Raw genomic sequence first — 17938 nt, 5'->3', positions numbered from 1 at the left:
CAATAGAGGCGCGGAACATGGTCCATTCGGACTCAATGTCCAGCACCTCCCTCGTGACATGTTCAAAGTTCTTCTGGAGGTGGGAATTGAAACTCTCTCTGACAGGAGACTCTGCCAGACGTTCCCAGCAAACCCTCACAATGCGTTTGGGCCTGCCAGGTCTGTCCGGCATCCTCCCCCACCATCGCAGCCAACTCACCACCAGGTGGTGATCGGTAGAAAGCTCCGCCCCTCTCTTCACCCGAGTGTCCAAAACATGAGGCCGCAAATCCGATGACACAACTACAAAGTCGATCATGGAACTGCGGCCTAGGGTGTCCTGGTGCCAAGTGCACATATGGACACCCTTATGTTTGAACATGGTGTTTTTTGTTTTGTTCTTGTTTTTTGTTTGTTTTTTTCGTTTTTTTTGTTTTTTTTTTAATAACACCATATTCAAAAAATATATATATATATATATATATATATATATTTTTTTTTTTTTTTTAATTAATTAATTATTATTTATATTTTTTTAATTTAATTTTATTTAAAAAAATATATATATATATTTCCACTGCGCCGTGCGCGACCCGAGGGTCCCTGGTTCAATCCCCACCTAGTACCAACCTCGTCATGTCCGTTGTGTCCTGAGCAAGACACTTCACCCTTGCTCCTGATGGGTGCTGGTTAGCGCCTTGCATGGCAGCTCCCTCCATCAGTGTGTGAATGTGTGTGTGAATGGGTAAATGTGGAAGTAGTGTCAAAGCGCTTTGAGTACCTTGAAGGTAGAAAAGCGCTATACAAGTACAACCCATTTATCATTTATTTATTTATTTATTTATTTATTTATTTATTTTTACTTGGGTCTTCCTGCGGGCCGGATTTTGGACGCTGGCGGGCCGGATCCAGCCCGCGGGCCGTATTTTGGGGACCCCTGCCGTATACAGTACATATTTACAGACTTCCTGGGCATAACACTAGATGGACACACATTGAGACTCACTGACCTAGTATTTGTGTTGTGACTTGAGAGTCAAGCTAAATAACGCTGAATTGTAAATGAATTCATGAATATTGGACTCGAGTAAATTGGAGTTCCCTTATGTTTGTCACATGTTTTTCTGGAACTTTGCAGGAGTGGAGTTTATCGAGCCAAGGACTGGTTTCTTCTGTAAACTTTGCGAACTGTTCTACACCAGCGAGGAGACGGCAAAGATGAGTCACTGCCGCAGCACGGTGCACTACAGGAACCTACAGGTGTGTGCAGGGAACTGTACCCACAGCCACTTTACCTCATATTAGTGCAAACGTGTGCATGAGTGATGTGCAGATCTACACTGAAATATCGATACAGCCGATACCAGATCTTAATGAGTCACTCTTTATTATAAAACAGCAAGTGCATGTGTATTTGTATCGTAGACTATTTGGAGACACCACATACAGAATTGGATACAAACAGTGCAGAATAACACCATCATTTGTTTTGCACTGTGATTTTATATTGTTTGAATATGATTCCAGCAACACTTAAAGGGGAACATTATCACCAGACCTATGTAAGCGTCAATATATACCTTGATGTTGCAGAAAAAAGACCATGTATTTCTTTAACCGATTTCCGAACTCTAAATGGGTGAATTTTGGCGAATTAAACGCCTTTCTAATATTCGCTCTCGGAGCGATGACGTCACAACGGGAAGCAATCCGCCATTTTCTCAAACACCGAGTCAAATCAGCTCTGTTATTTTCCGTTTTTTCGACTGTTTTCCGTACCTTGGAGACATCATGCCTCGTCGGTGTGTTGTCGGAGGGCGTAACAACACGAACAGGGACGGATTCAAGTTGCACCAGTGGCCCAAAGATGCGAAAGTGGCAAGAAATTGGACGTTTGTTCCGCACACTTTACCGACGAAAGCTATGCTACGACAGAGATGGCAAGAATGTGTGGATATCCTGCGACACTCAAAGCAGATGCATTTCCAACGATAAAGTCAAAGAAATCTGCCGCCAGACCCCCATTGAATCTGCCGGAGTGTGTGAGCAATTCAGGGACAAAGGACCTCGGTAGCACGGCAAGCAATGGCGGCAGTTTGTTCCCGCAGACGAGCGGGCTAAACCCCCTGGATGTCTTGGCTCACATCGACCCTAGCTTCCCTGGCCTGCTGACATCAACTCCAAAACTGGACGGATCAGCTTTCAGGAAAAGAGCGCGGATGAGGGTATGTCTACAGAATATATTAATTGATGAAAATTGGGCTGTCTGCACTCTCAAAGTGCATGTTGTGGCCAAATGTATTTCATATGCTGTAAACCTAGTTCATAGTTGTTAGTTTCCTTTAATACCAAACAAACACATACCAATCGTTGGTTAGAAGGCGATCGCCGAATTCGTCCTCGCTTTCTCCCGTGTCGCTGGCTGTCGTGTCGTTTTTGTCGGTTTCGCTTGCATACGGTTCAAACCGATATGGCTCAATAGCTTCAGTTTCTTCTTCAATTTCGTTTTCGCTACCTGCCTCCACACTACAACCATCCGTTTCAATACATGCGTAATCTGTTGAATCGCTTAAGCCGCTGAAATCCGAGTCTGAATCCGAGGTAATGTCGCTATAGCTTGCTGTTCTATGCGCCATGTTTGTTTGTGTTGGCATCACTATGTGACGTCACAGGAAAATGGACGGGTGTATGTAACGATGGTTAAAATCAGGCACTTTGAAGCTTTTTTTAGGGATATTGCGTGATGGGTAAAATTTTGAAAAAAACTTTAAAAATAAAATAAGCCACTGGGAACTGATTTTTCATGGTTTTAACCCTTCTGAAATTGTGATAATGTTCCCCTTTAAAATACACTACTTTTTAAATTGTGCCTTTAAATTTTACCATTAGGTAGATTTGCACAAAGTATCTGTATCGGATCTGTTTTGTCGATACCATTCTGAATTTTATTCAGTACCGTAAGTGGTATCGCACATCACTAGTGTGAATCTACTGGACACCAATTCTGAGTCATTCTAATGGACTCACTTTGGCCCTGTTTACACTGCACACTAAATCAGATTTTTTTTGCCTTAAAGTGACACAGATCTGATTTTTTTTTTTTTGATAGTCTAAACCACAAGTGTCAAACTCAAGGCCCGGGGGCCATATTTGGCCCGCCACCTCATTTTTTGTGGCCTGCAAAGGCCTGGAATGACCATGCGTCTATTTGTTTTCTACATGCAGTCAACTTTCTATTTCGACAGAAAAAAATACAAGTACTGTATGCAATTTCACATATTTTAAACTTAATCTAATAATGCGACAAATATTATATCATCACACATTCCAAACATCAAAATAAGTACTTAAACATCTGCTTGACTCATGACTTTGAAGCAAATTATCCATCAAATTGTACAGTGTAAAAATACATTTTCAGTAAAAACTGGTAGCTCAGTTGCCAGAATTTTACCGTAAAAACACGAAACCAAAAAATGTGTAATATAGTTTTTCCATCTGCATCAATCAATCAATCAATGTTTATTTATATAGCCCTAAATCACAAGTGTCTCAAAGGGCTGCACAAGCCACAACGACATCCTCGGTACAAAGCCCACATACGGGCAAGGAAAAACTCACCCCAGTGGGACGTCGATGTGAATGACTATGAGAAACCTTGGAGAGGACCGCATATGGGGGTAACCCCCCCCCCCCCCCCCCCCCCCTCTAGGGGAGACCGAAAGCAATGGATGTCGAGTGGGTCTGACATAATATTGTGAGAGTCCAGTCCATAGTGGGGCCAGCAGGACACCATCCCGAGCGGAGACGGGTCAGCAGCGCAGAGATGTTCCCAGCCGATGCACAGGCGAGCGGTCCACCCCGGGTCCCGACTCTGGACAGCCAGCACTTCATCCATGGCCACCGGACCTGTGCCCCCCGCCCCCTCCACAAGGAAAAGGGGAGCAGAGGAGAAAAGAAAAGAAACGGCAGATCAACTGGTCTAACAGGGGGGCTATTTAAAGGCTAGAGTATACAAATGAGTTTTAAGATGGGACTTAAATGCTTCTACTGAGGTAGCATCTCTAATTGTTACCGGGAGGGCATTCCATAGTACTGGAGCCCGAATAGAAAACGCTCTATAGCCCGCAGACTTTTTTTGGGCTCTGGGAATCACTAATAAGCCGGAGTTCTTTGAACGCAGATTTCTTGCCGGGACATATGGTACAATGCAATCGACAAGATAGGACGGAGCTAGACCGTGTAGTATTTTATACGTAAGTAGTAAAACCTTAAAGTCACATCTTAAGTGCACAGGAAGCCAGTGCAGGTGAGCCAGTATAGGCGTAATATGATCAAACTTTCTTGTTCTTGTCAAAAGTCTAGCAGCCGCATTTTGTACCAATTGTAATCTTTTAATGCGAGACATAGGGAGACCTGAAAATAATACGTTACAGTAGTCGAGACGAAACGTAACGAACGCATGAATAATGATCTCAGCGTCGCTAGTGGATAAAATAGAACAAATTTTAGCGATATTACGGAGATGAAAGAAGGCCGTTTTAGTAACACTCTTAATGTGTGACTCAAAGGAGAGAGTTGGGTCGAAAATAATACCCAGATTCTTTACTGATTCGCCTTGTGTAATTGTTTGGTTGTCAAATGTTAAGGTGGTATTATTAAATAAATGTCTGTGTTTAGCAGGACCGATAATCAGCATTTCCGTTTTCTTGGTGTTGAGTTGCAAGAAGTTAGCGGACATCCATTGTTTAATTTCATTAAGACACGCCTCCAGCTGACTACAATCCGGCGTGTTGGTCAGCTTTAGGGGCATGTAGAGTTGGGTGTCATCAGCATAACAATGAAAGCTAACACCGTATTTGCGTATGATGTCGCCTAGCGGCAGCATGTAAATACTAAAGAGTGCAGGGCCAAGAACCGAACCCTGAGGAACTCCGCACGTTACCTTAACATAGTCCGAGGTCACATTATTATGGGAGACGCATTGCATCCTGTCAGTAAGATAAGAGTTAAACCACGACAAAGCTAAGTCTGACATACCAATACGTGTTTTGATACGCTCTAATAAAATATTATGATCGACGGTATCGAAAGCAGCGCTAAGATCAAGAAGCAGCAACATAGATGACGCATCAGAATCCATCGTTAGCAGTAGATCATTAGTCATTTTTGCGAGGGCTGTCTCCGTAGAGTGATTTGCCCTGAAACCGGATTAAAAAGGTTCACAGAGATTGTTAGACACTAAGTGTTCATTTAGCTGCTGTGCGACAATTTTTTCGAGGATTTTCGAAACAAAGGGAAGGTGAGACACCGGTCGGTAGTTTACCATGAGGTCAGGATCAAGGTTAGGTCTTTTGAGCAGAGGATGAATAACCGCTTTCTTGAATGCTAGGGGAACAGTGCCAGAGGAAAGTGATAAGTTTATAATATTTAGCACTGATGGACCTAATAATACAAAAAGCTCCTTGATAAGTTTCCCAGGAAGTGGGTCAAGTAAACATGTTGTTTGTTTTATCCCACTTACACGCCGTTATAGTTCCTCTAATGTTATTTCATCAAAAAGAGAGAGACTATTTTGTATTGCAGTATCCGTCGTAGATACAGTTGTATCTGTGTTAATAGAACCCAGTTGTAGCTGGGATGCGTTGTCTTTAATCTCCTTTCTAATGAGTTCAATTTTTTTATTAAAAAAATTCAAAAAGTCATCTGCCGAGTGGGTGGAGCTATTGGGAGGAGTCCCTTGTTGGGTTAGCGATGCTACTGTACTAAACAAAAATTTAGGGTCGTTTTTGTTGAGGCGGATGAGATTTGAGTAATATTTAGCTTTAGCTAAGGTAAGCATGCGTTTATACGATATTAAACTATCACTCCATGCTTGATGGAAAACCTCAAGCTTGGTCGCGCACCATTTGCGTTCCAACTTTCTACATGATAATTTATGAGCTCTGGTTTCTTCTGTAAACCATGGGGTGCGCCTTTTAGGGGCCCTTTTTTGTTTTAGCGGTGCTATACTATCAATGGTTTTGCGCAGGGCATTGTCAAAGTTGTTAGTTAGGTTATCAGTAGAGCCGACATAATTTGGGAATGGTGCCATTACCGAAGGCAGTAGGTCAGCAAGAGTCATCGTTGTGGCAGCATTAATGTTGCGGCTGCTATAGCAGTTATTATTATTATTAGTTTGTTGACAATGAGTCAGAACTTCGAATTTTATAAGGTAATGATCGGACATTACTTTAGTATACGGGAGTACCATAACTTTGGAGGTGGTGACACCCCTGACCAGCACTAGATCTATCGTATTACCGTTGCGATGCGTAGGTTCATTTATTATTTGTGTAAGACCACAGCTATCAATTATAGTCTGGAGCGCCACGCACTGAGGGTCCGATGGGGTATTCATATGGATATTAAAGTCCCCCATTATGATTATATTGTCTGCGTGCGTCACTAGATCAGCAACGAACTCTGAGAATTCATTGATAAAGTCCGAGTAGGGCCCTGGGGGGCGGTAGATAACAGCCATATCGAGAGACAGCGGTGCGACAGACCTCATAGTAAGCACCTCAAACGATTTGTATTTATTATTTAGGTTAGGGGTAAGGTTAAAGTTTTCATTGTATATTAGTGCGACCCCCCCACCCCTTTTAAGGGGACGGGCAATATGCGCATTCGTATAGTTAGGAGGAGATGCCTCATTTAGCGCAAAGAAATCGTCTGGTTTGAGCCAGGTTTCGCTAAGACCAATGACGTTAAGATTGTTGTCTCTAATGACCTCATTAACTAATAACGTTTTGGGAGACAATGATCTTATGTTTAAAAAGCCCATATTATAAGTATTGGGCTGTTTTGACGAGTTTTTGTTTAAATTATCCGTAGTAGCAATATTAATAATGTTGCGTTTATTGTACGTAGTGCACTTTAAATAGTTTCGACCATATCTAGGAATTGATACGACGGGAATTTTCAGATTGTTTGCTTGATGCTGCGATCGACTGAACGCATCATGATTTGCCACCTCAGTAGAATGCATAACTAACCCGGACACATTCACAACAGAAAACACATTATGTGAGTTGTGTGTTATTCTAAGAAAATTGCTATGCGTACAGGAATTATCCAGCCTGGTGCTGGCTAGTTCTAGCTTAACTGACTCCTCACCCGGACTAGCAGGCTCTGTAATTGCCTGTGACCGGGCTTGCTCTAGTGTAGTTAGTCAAATGTGACTTAAACAGTAGTCTATGTTTTTAGGCAGGATGATGGCGCCTTCCTGGTTAGGGTGAAGGCCGTCTCTCATCAGCAAGCCTGGTTTGCCCCAGAAAGAGGGCCAATTATCAATAAACGTTAGTCCCTGTTGTCTACAGAAGCTAGCCAGCCACTTGTTAAGCGAGACTAATCTGCTATATCTCTCATCATTGCCTCTCGCAGGCAGGGGGCCAGAGACAATTACTCGATGCCTGGACATCTTTCTAGCGAGATCACAAGTCTTGGCTATGTTTCTCTTTGTAATCTCTGACTGTCTCATTCTAGTGTCATTGGAGCCAACGTGTACAACTATATTCGCATAACTAGTGGTGCGATTAGCCTGTCGTACGTGTTTACTAGGCCTGTTGCGAGTTAGCTCCCTAAGATTAGCCTCAATGTCAGGTGCTCTGGCCCCAGGGATGCACTTAATTGTGGCCGGTTTGCTAAGCTTTATGTTTCGGGTGATGGAGTCCCCTATGACTAAGGTGTGGTGCCCGGTAGACTGGGGTGTAGGACTAGCTAAAGAGCTGAATCTATTATGCGTCTCAACCGGTACACCGTAGCTTGTAGGCCGCTTAGGACTACTACAGGCTGGGCTAGTTAGCTCGCTACAGCTAACGCTAGCAGATGTGTCCGCAACATCTAAAGTTTTCTGTCACCGAGTGAAGTTCCTGCTGTCTTCCGAGAAGTCCTGGTCACGATGTGCAGGAGTAGATTCCTTCTGACCGGCGAGCGGCGCCGCCTTTCTCCGCGCTAGCTTTGTTAGCTTAGCAGCTAGCTGCTAGCTAGCTGCGGGAGGGGTGGTGAGACAGAGATCGGGTGATTTGCAAGTTAAATAGCACTACTAAATATGCTGAGAAAGTAATAAAGAAAGCTGCAGAACAATTAAAAGCACACAAATAGAACGATACTTAGCTTTTTCGAAACAGCGAGTAGTGAGCGAGCAGTCAGCAGTAACACACAGTACAAACAGCGACTGTAGGTTTTACAGAAAAACAGTGATACTGTTTTCCCCATTTACATTTACAGTATACATTGTAAAAAACATTTTATGACATAGACAGAGTGATTTGAAAAATAAAGCTAACGTCCATGTTGCCTCTACTTAACAGTCATAAAAGGATTAGAAATCTCCCAAATATTTTATACTATATATATTCATTCATACATAATATTACTTTGATTTATTTTCATGTAAAAAAAACACACATTTTTAAGGTGTGGCGACATTTATTTTATTTTGTAGTAGTCGCATACTTGCCAACCATCCCAAATTTTCCGGGAGACTCCAGAAATTCAGCGCCTCTCCCGAAAACCTCCCGGGACAAAATCTCCCGATTTTCAGCCGGAGCTGGAGGCCACGCCCCTCCAGCTCCATGCGGACCTGAGTGAGGACAGCCTTTTTCACGACCGCTTTTCCACGATATAAACAGCGTGCCTGCCCAATCACGTTATTCCATACGAGGCGTCTGGCATATTGTCGATTAACATGGTGCAGATGGAGAAGATCTTCTCGGCGTCCGTGTTGGCGCACACGTTGCCAAAGCCGACGCTGGTCAGGCTGCTGAGGGTGAAGTAGAGGGCGGCGATGTACGAGCTGCGCACCGACGGGCCGCCGACCGTGTTGTTGACGTAGAGACGGGAGGACAACAGGGTGACAAGAACTAAATCATCCAGACTAGAGATAAATTGTATTATTATGTTTATCTTACCTAAAAATAAATATATTTATTAATTTCAAAAAAATAATACATTTTTACTATATTTTGCTAAAAACATCAAAATTAATTGTATTTTTATTTGTATTTTTTCTGACTGCCTTATCACATCCAGCCATAGAATTATACATTAAAATAAACATATTTGAAATAATTAATTTTAAATGGTCATAATAATTCATTTAAAATGACCATATTTACTTATTAAAATAATTGCTTGTTTATCAACAACTTTAGCATTTTATTCATTACATTTTGAAGCTCTCAGAAGCCAAGTTATGTTATATTCCTTTAGATTTATTTATGCAAGTTTGAAGTATCAATTATCTAAACACAGTTTTGTTTGCATATTTTCAGGATGTAGATATATATATATATATATATATATATGAAATACTTGACTTGGTGAATTTTAGCTGTAAATATACTCCTCCCCTCTTAACCACGCCCACAACCACGTTCCCCAACCCCCAACCTCCCGAAATCGGAGGTCTCAAGGTTGGCAAGCAATGTTCCCTCTAATTTTTCATGTCCGAGCAAACGCTCAAACTCCCTGAGCATTCCTTGGACGACATGTGAGCAACATCAGACATGCACGCTGTCGCCACCCCAGCATCACACCTGTACCAAAGCTGACATCATAACAAGTTCAATGTTTTATTAATCAAATAACAGCAGTTATTTCCATTATACTATGTTCTAATCTAAATGATTAATGAATCTAAATGGAAATTTAAAAAAAAGTTTTCAGAAGCTGTTGTTGTATGTCTTGGGGGTTGCTGTAAAATAATTTAAGACATGCACCCCTTCAGAGATCAATATTTGCTCCCCTTGAAATATTCACATTTAGCACAATGAGATGTGGGCTGTAGCACAAACATGGGATATAGTGGATAACGTGTGGCAAGTATGTAGTCGTAACAACTTCCTTATTCATTTATGAACTGCTCATGCAAGGGGCCACAATTTGGCTTGTGCGCTTTTACACTGGAGTCTGATAAAGATCACATCATAGTTGCAGTGTAAACAGCTGGAAAAAATCATATTTAGAAAAGAAATGGATTCAAGCCACGTTGGTCAGCAGTGTAAACAGTGGCAGTAAAGTCAATGTGGCAGTAAATCTAACATATGGCAAAAAAAATGCTAAAAACACAAACACTGCTCAGCCATAACCACTGCTTGAGTGTGTGTTTGTGTGTTTATTTTACACGATTGGACATCCGGCACCAAGTTTCAAATTTCTCTGTTGGCCAGCAGCTGGTGCAGATTGGACGAGAAACGATTCCTTGCCATTCAATGTGTGACATTCCCCCAAAGAAAAATGGTCCTCACACTTGTGCTGTCAGTCAAAGCTGAATGAGTGTGTGTATTGTACTGGTAATGCAAAATCAACACTGGATGTTGGTCAATGAAACCACAGATTACATTAAATGACACCTACTGTAGTGCAAAGTATTGTTACAAAATGTACCACCAATAGCTCATTGGAATAATGATTAGATGGAAAGCAAAGTGTAGAGGTTGCCCTCCAGTGAGTTCCTCGGACCACCACATACTGCCACAAGAGCCCAGATTTCAGGGTAGAACACTGTTTTATTTGCAGAAATGTGGAGAGGCTTTTCCTTTCTAGCAAAATGTATTTCTCTTCGTTCGTCTCTCTCTCTCTCTCTCTCTCTGGCTCCCACTCCAACTCCAACTACGTCTCATCCCGGCTGCTGCTAATAAAGGCTTTTTGATTGATTGATTGAAACTTTTATTAGTAGATTGCACAGTACAGTACATATTCCATACAATTGACCACTAAATGGTAGCACCCGAATAAGTTTTTAACAAAATATAGTAAACATTTATTTAATTGTTTTTTTTTAAATTAATAAATATATTCATTTTTAGGTAAGATAAACATAATAATACAATGTATCTTTAGTCTGGATGATTTAGTTCTTGTCACCCTGTTGTCCTCCCGTCGTGAAAAAAGGCTGTCCTCACTCAGGTCCGCATGGAGCTGGAGGGGGCGTGGCCTCCAGCTCCGGCTGAAAATCGGGAGATTTTCGGGAGAATATTTGTCCCGGGAGGTTTTCGGGTGAGGCGCTGAATTTCGGGAGTCTCCCGGAAAATTCGGAAGGGTTGGCAAGTATGCATGTGGCGTTTGTTGCCTCAGCCGACGTCACGTGCGGCTCATTAAATATGTGAGATTCAAAGCGTCTGTTGTCGTAGCGTTTTGGGCGGCATCTTGCCTTTCTCGAAGAACAATGCCATATGCTTGTGTTGTTTTCGACCGATGTTTTGATAAGACGGGTAGAAACACACATACTCATAAACGGCGGATACAAAAAAAACAACAAGGCAACAAACATGGCTGTAGATGCAAAGTTAGATCATTAAATGCAACCTTACCAGAGGAAAAACGATGCATATTTATCCGGGAGAGTCTTGATACCAATTTCCTTGACCCAGCCACGCACAAAAAAGTTGTAGACCTCCATGCTTTTCCAAGTTTCCATTAGTTTTGCCGTGTAGAATGACGTCTGGAGCACCAGATGGATAATCCTTGATATCACTCTACAAATATTTTTTGGATAAACTACAGAGATCAATTTTATTGTGTAGTTAGATTTTTTTGCTCATATCTGCTTTCAGTGGTAAGATCTAAGCCCCTTGCGTACTCAGATCGTTCGCACTCTGTTTGCTGCACGGTAGGCATGTTAGTTTGGTGGACCACTTTTTCGCTCACTTCCGTTCAAAAGTAACCAATTACAACCTATTGCACCCATAAAGCTCTCTAAATAAACATCCAAAAAACAGCAACATTAGTCCATTTACATGTTACAGGAATTTTAACCAAACATTTATAATACAATGTTATTACAGTATAAACCAGGGGTCACCAACGCGATGCCCGCGGGCACCAGGTCGCCCGTAAGGACCAGATGAATCGCCCGCTGGCCTGTTCTAAAAATAGCTCAAATAGCAGCACTTACCATTTTTTAAATTGTATTTATTTACTAGCAAGCTGGTCTCGCTTTGCTCGACATTTTTAATTCTAAGAGAGACAAAACTCAAATAGAATTTGAAAATCCAAGAAAATATTTTAAAGTCTTGGTCTTCACTTGTTTAAATAAATTGATTTATTTTTTTACTTTCCTTCTTATAACTTTCAGAAAGACAATTTTAGAGAAAAAATACAACCTTAAAAATGATTTTAGGATTTTTAAACATATATACCTTTTTACCTTTTAAATTCCTTCCTCTTCTTTCCTGACAATTTAAATCAATGTTCAAGTATTTTTTTTTTATTATTGTAAAGAATAATAAATACATTTTAATTTAATTCTTCATTTTAGCTTCTGTTTTTTTGACGAAGAATATTTGTGAAATATTTCTTCAAACTTATTATGATTAAAATTCAAAAAAAATATTCTGGCAAATCTACAAAATCTGTAGAATCAAATTTAAATCTTATTTCAAAGTCTTTTGAATTTATTTTAAAATGTTTGTTCTGGAAAATCTAGAAGAAATAATGATTTGTCTTTGTTAGAAATATAGCTTGGTCCAATTTGTTATATATTCTAACAACTTTGACTGGCTTTTGTATTTTACATGAGTTATTATTTGTACAAACATGGTGCAAAGTAATTCATGATTGGTTAAAAAAATGTTAGTGGCTAGCTAGTTAAAATGGGATATTGTGATTTCACAAGACTGTCTTAGAAGTGATCATTTGAAAATGTTCAATTTGAAAAATGTGCACTTAGAGAAAATATAAAAATAAAGTGTTGCATATTGATATTTATCTGTTTCTATATATATTTATTGTGAGAAATCATTAAGATGATCAGTGTTTCCACAAAAATAAATATCATTAATTATTAATAATAACATAGAGTTAAAGGTAAATTGAGCAAATTGGCTATTTCTGGCAATTTATTGAAGTGTGTATCAAACTGGTAGCCCTTCGCATTAATCAGTACCCAAGAAGTAGCTCTTGGTTTTAAAAAGGTTGGTGACCCCTGGTATAGACCCTAACATTAAGGAACTGCTTTTAGCCATGCCGTGATCAAAGAGAGCTATAGCTTTTGCAGCTGTTGACATACTGAGCTGCTGCATGGCCTCTGAGCTAGCAAAAGTTAATTCTAGATTATAAATCATACCTCTCACCTGGATAGTAGAAGGTTGTGGCCATAAACCGAGAAGTTGGTCGATGCCGGAGATGGCAAGAAAGACACTAGTTTGCGGCACCTTTTTATTTTATCTTATCGACCTGTGTGCTAGGATTAGGATTAATTATTCATCTAAACGGGAAGATATGAACATTCCATCAGTCAGCATTCCAACCACAGCAGACATTGCACAGTAAGTGATTGTTTTATTATGATGGAAGTTTGTTCAGCACTTCGCAATACTGCTACATGATGCTTAGAGTTTCACTAAAGCTGGATCTGTTCAGCACACAGCTTCTAAAACGTGTAGCTCATCCTCCTTATATTCAGGCTCAAAAATATAAGTGTGGATCATCATTTGTCCCAAAGTTGTCGTTGTCTCTCATGAAGTCTGCCATGATTAGTCGTGTTGTTGTTGAAGGAAAACACGTCTGACATTTTTATTCTATTGTGTTGTTTATTTACATGCCTTGGTTTTATTGTATTTTATATTGTTGTAAAGTGACCTTGAGTTTCCTGAAAGGCGCTGGGAAATTAAATGTATTATTATTAAAATAATACGACGCTGTATGCGCAAAATGACCAAAACATGTAAATATTACATATTATTATGAATGTGCCTGTTACTACATTACATACATACTTACAGTGTGTATATAAAACCTTGAGGGTTTTGCATGTTTTTGAACGCTTTTAGGCAAATAGAGCAAATCTCACTAGCGCCATTTTTAGATGACTTTTGCAAGCGTTTACTTATGAGTTAGAATCCATTAAAAAAATATATATTTGTTCTTGTCTTACATAAGGATTGCAAATGATAGAAAAAGAAGTGCAGTTCCTCTTTAACAATTAGCCAAGAGACAGATCTTATGTCTTTCTCTCGTTTATTTAATTGGGACAGTGCACATTAATCAACTCTTGAATAAACAGTGTATATGCGCCGGACTTAGCATAAATGCTGATTTTCAGCTGTAGTCCCAAGGCAGGTTTCTAAAATAACACCGTGAGACACGAACCACGACGACAGAAATAAGAACCAAATAAATAAGACATCATTAAACAGACAAGACAAGCAGTTGCAATACACAATTACAAGAAAATAACCATGACAGACAATTCACTTACAGCTTCAAATAACCTGGCCAGAAGACCACTGGAATGGGCTGGGGTCTGGAAACAGTGTTTAATGGTTTAATGGGTGCATGTCTGATTTATTTTTAGCCAGTGTTTAAGTTTTTTTTTTTTAAGTGGATAGTTATCACAGTCTCTAATGTTTGTAGGTAACTTATTCCAGGATTGCATTCCTCTTACAGAGGTGACCATTTGACCGAATTTTGTTCTACGTCTTGGTGTATTGCAATCACCTCTGGATAAGGCCCTAGTGTCAAAACAGTCTTAAGTTGAGGTACCAATGTAGTTCAAGGCAACAAAGCAGTGATTAAAAAGCCCATTAGGACCCGGAACTGGCCTAGCTGATCTCTTCACCTTATTCCCATTCAAAAATACATGTTTGGGTAGCTAAAACTTTGAGTTGCCGAGCGACAGCCTCAAAACGTTTAGGCTTTGGAGCATGTCTAGAAAGGAGTGCGTCTGCAGATGAATGTTCACAAATGCACAACAAAAAATGTCTGACCTCTGTGCTTATCCACATATTTCAACACCAAGTAGCCATCTTATATACATTCTGCTTCAGGAGCAAATACTTATATCACTCAATCAAATACACATTAATATACAGTAAAACCTTTAAACAAAATCAACATAAAAATCATTGTCAATGGGTCAACTTGCAAACTCAGCAGAGAGCTCCACTAACCACGTTAAACCCAGATTCTGATCTAACAAAGGTCTTAACTCATTTTCCTTCTATGCCACATCAATAAGGAATCCACTCCCAACAGGTGTAAAAGAAAGTGCATCTCTATCCTCCTTCAAAACCGCACTAAAAGAACGCCTCCAGGCAACTTCAACCCTAAACTAACACCCTCCCTTCCACATCCCACCTCCCGGGATTGTAAATAATGATATGTAAATAATCAAATGTAGATACTTATGCTTTCTGATCTCTCTCTCTATGTCAAATACTTGCTGTACATATCCTACCAAGTCAGTCCTACACTGTTCCAATGTCCATTTCTCTGATGATGCAATTGTTGATGACTGAAGTGTTAATATCAACCAAACCTAAGCCCCCCCCCCCCCCCCCCCTCCACATCCCACACCCCGGATTGTAAATAATGTAAATAATTCAATGTATATACTCTGATGATTAACTTGTGTGATGACTGTATTATGCTGATAGTATATATCTGTATTATGAATCAATTTAAGTGGACCCCGACTTAAACAAGTTGAAAAACTTATTGGGGTGTTACCATTTAGTGGTCAATTGTACGGAATATGTACTGTACTGTGCAATCCACTAATAAAAGTTTCAATCAATCAATCAATCAATCAAAATGAATAATTACTCCCCCCACGTTCCCTAAGATCCTCTTCATCCATCCATCTCACTGTCCCTTTATTTAAACTGTCCACCATGGGTGCCCGAGCTTTCAGCCGCTCTGCCTCACATCTTTGGAACTCTTTGCCACCAGACCTTTGCAACTTAGATTCAATATCCCTCTTCAAATCAAGACTCAAAACACACCTATTCCTGACTGCTTATTCATTGTAATCATCTTTTCTTTTCTCTTTGTTGTTGTTGTTGTTGTTTTTTATCCAATCTGATTTTATTGTTGTGATTTTGTACGGTGTCCTTGAGTGCCCAGAAAGGCGCCTTATAAATAAAATGTATTATTATTATTATTATTACTGTACGTCTCTTGGGCAGCACAGTGGTACAGGGGTTAGTGCATGTGCCTCACAATACGAAGGTCCTGAGTAGTCCTGAGTTCAATCCCGGGCTCGGGATCTTTCTGTATGGAGTTTGCATGTTCTCCCATCGCCAAAAACATGCACCTGGGGATAGGTTGATTGGCAACACTAAATTGGCCCTAGTGTGTGAATGTGAGTGTGACTGTTGTCTATCTGTGTTGGCCCTGCGATGAGGTGGCGACTTGTCCAGGGTGTACCCCGCCTTCTGCCCGAATGCAGCTTAGATAGGCTCCAGCACCTTCCGCGAACCCAATAGGGACAAGCTGTAGAAAATGGATGGATTGATGGATGGATTGATGTACGTCTCTCATTTCTAACACTTTTCTTGTTTTTTATGTCCCCTCATGCAGAAATATCTGTCCCAGCTGGCTCAAGAGAGTCTGCATTTTGGATTTTCCACGACACAGTGACATCATGTGGACATATTGTTGTACAGCAGGCGTAACCTTGAAGACATTGGGGGAGTAAAACTTGAATAACTGACAGCCTAAACAATAAATGTTGTACATAGTCAAGTGTAATGTATATTTATGTATTTATTGTTAAAGAACTGTTCCTGAACCGGAACCTTAGACACGTGTTTGACTTGGCATGTCGTCACTAAATCAACTCCTTTAAAGACAAAATCTGACTTCCTGTCGAAATTACAAAATGAGCTACAAAGTCACTTAAAAATGATGCCAATGAATGTTTTTACTCAGGGGAAACTGAGGCAGATTCTCAGGGTCGTTGAATTTGTTGGAAGAGATTTCAGTGTGTTGTATTTCCAACTTCTTGATAACTGGAGTCTTTGTGCTGCGCGTCTTGTTTTTTTGTGTGTGCACTACTTGTTGTCTTTCAGGTCAGACGTCACATCATTTGCACGCCAGTGGAAACCCTTTCCTCCGTTAATTAATGTCACATTGAAATTCAGCCATCCATAGTCCCAGTCTATCTGGCTTGATGCCTTCAAAATGCAATACAGTACCTTAAACCGGACCATTTATTGGAGTTAAATATGCCTAACAGTTATTGTTCCACAGGATTTTCATGCCAGACTTATTTTGTATTCTGTCCAAGTTCATCCAGTTTCGTTGATACCTGAAATGTTCATGTGAATAAATATTTCACTAGATCACGTCATGTTTTATTTCATATTAGTACTTTACAATGTCCAGTAACCACACATAATTAGCTATTGTTGAGCTTGCACCTTATGTATAAACAACCTGCGCAGTGGTTCTCAAACTTTTTTCACCAAGTACCGCCTCAAAAAAAAAAACTTGGCTCTCCAAGTACCACCATAATGACCAACAAAAAAAAATACAGAAGTGTAGTAGGCCTAAGCAATCATTAAAAACAAGGCAGAGGTTTTATTTAACAAGTATGTTTAATATTTTTGACCACATTACACAGTTTGAACAGTAGCACTGTGTTTGAAGATAGGAAAATAAAACACTGTAATTTAATCAAGTGATTCTTTGACGTACCACTAGATAGAGCCAGTACACCCCTAGTACAGGGGTCGGCAACCCAAAATGTTGAAAGAGCCATATTGGACCAAAAATACAAAAACAAATCTGTCTGGAGCCGCAAAAAAATTAAAAGCCATATTACATATGGTCATGAGATATGAATTGAATTAAGAGGACTTAAAGGAAACTAAATGATCTCAAATATACCTACAAACGAGGCATTATGATGCAATATGTACATATAGCCAGCCTAAATAGCATGATAGCATCGATTAGCTTGCAGTCATGCAGTGACCAAATATGCCCGATTAGCACTCCCCACAAGTCAATAACATCAACAAAACTCACCTTTGTGCATACATGCACAACGTTAAAAGTTTGGTGGACAAAATGAGACAGAAAAAGAAGTGGCATAAAACACGTCCTAGAAAGTCGGAGAAAGTTATACATGTAAACAAACTATGGTGAGTTCAAGGACCGCCAAAATTAGTAGGACAAAACGGCGCTC

At 40.1% G+C, this 17938-nt stretch overlaps 1 protein-coding gene across 1 annotated transcript in view; it reads left to right on the top strand.

Moving 5' to 3' along the window:
• rbm20 (RNA binding motif protein 20) overlaps positions 1-17049 on the top strand; it is a 115456-nt gene extending 98407 nt beyond the window's left edge. Inside the window, exons 13-14 of the mRNA XM_061922770.2 lie at positions 1118-1239; positions 16327-17049. Of these exons, the coding sequence (XP_061778754.2) occupies positions 1118-1239; positions 16327-16386 (182 nt within the window). The 3' untranslated portion in view covers positions 16387-17049. The remainder of the gene's footprint in view (positions 1-1117; positions 1240-16326) is intronic.
• Positions 17050-17938: the final 889 nt, after the last annotated feature.

This window comes from Nerophis lumbriciformis, linkage group LG27 (assembly GCF_033978685.3).
Source record: "Nerophis lumbriciformis linkage group LG27, RoL_Nlum_v2.1, whole genome shotgun sequence".
NCBI classification, from domain to species: Eukaryota; Metazoa; Chordata; class Actinopteri; order Syngnathiformes; family Syngnathidae; genus Nerophis; species Nerophis lumbriciformis.
This window is presented reverse-complemented; position numbering and strand designations above follow the sequence as displayed.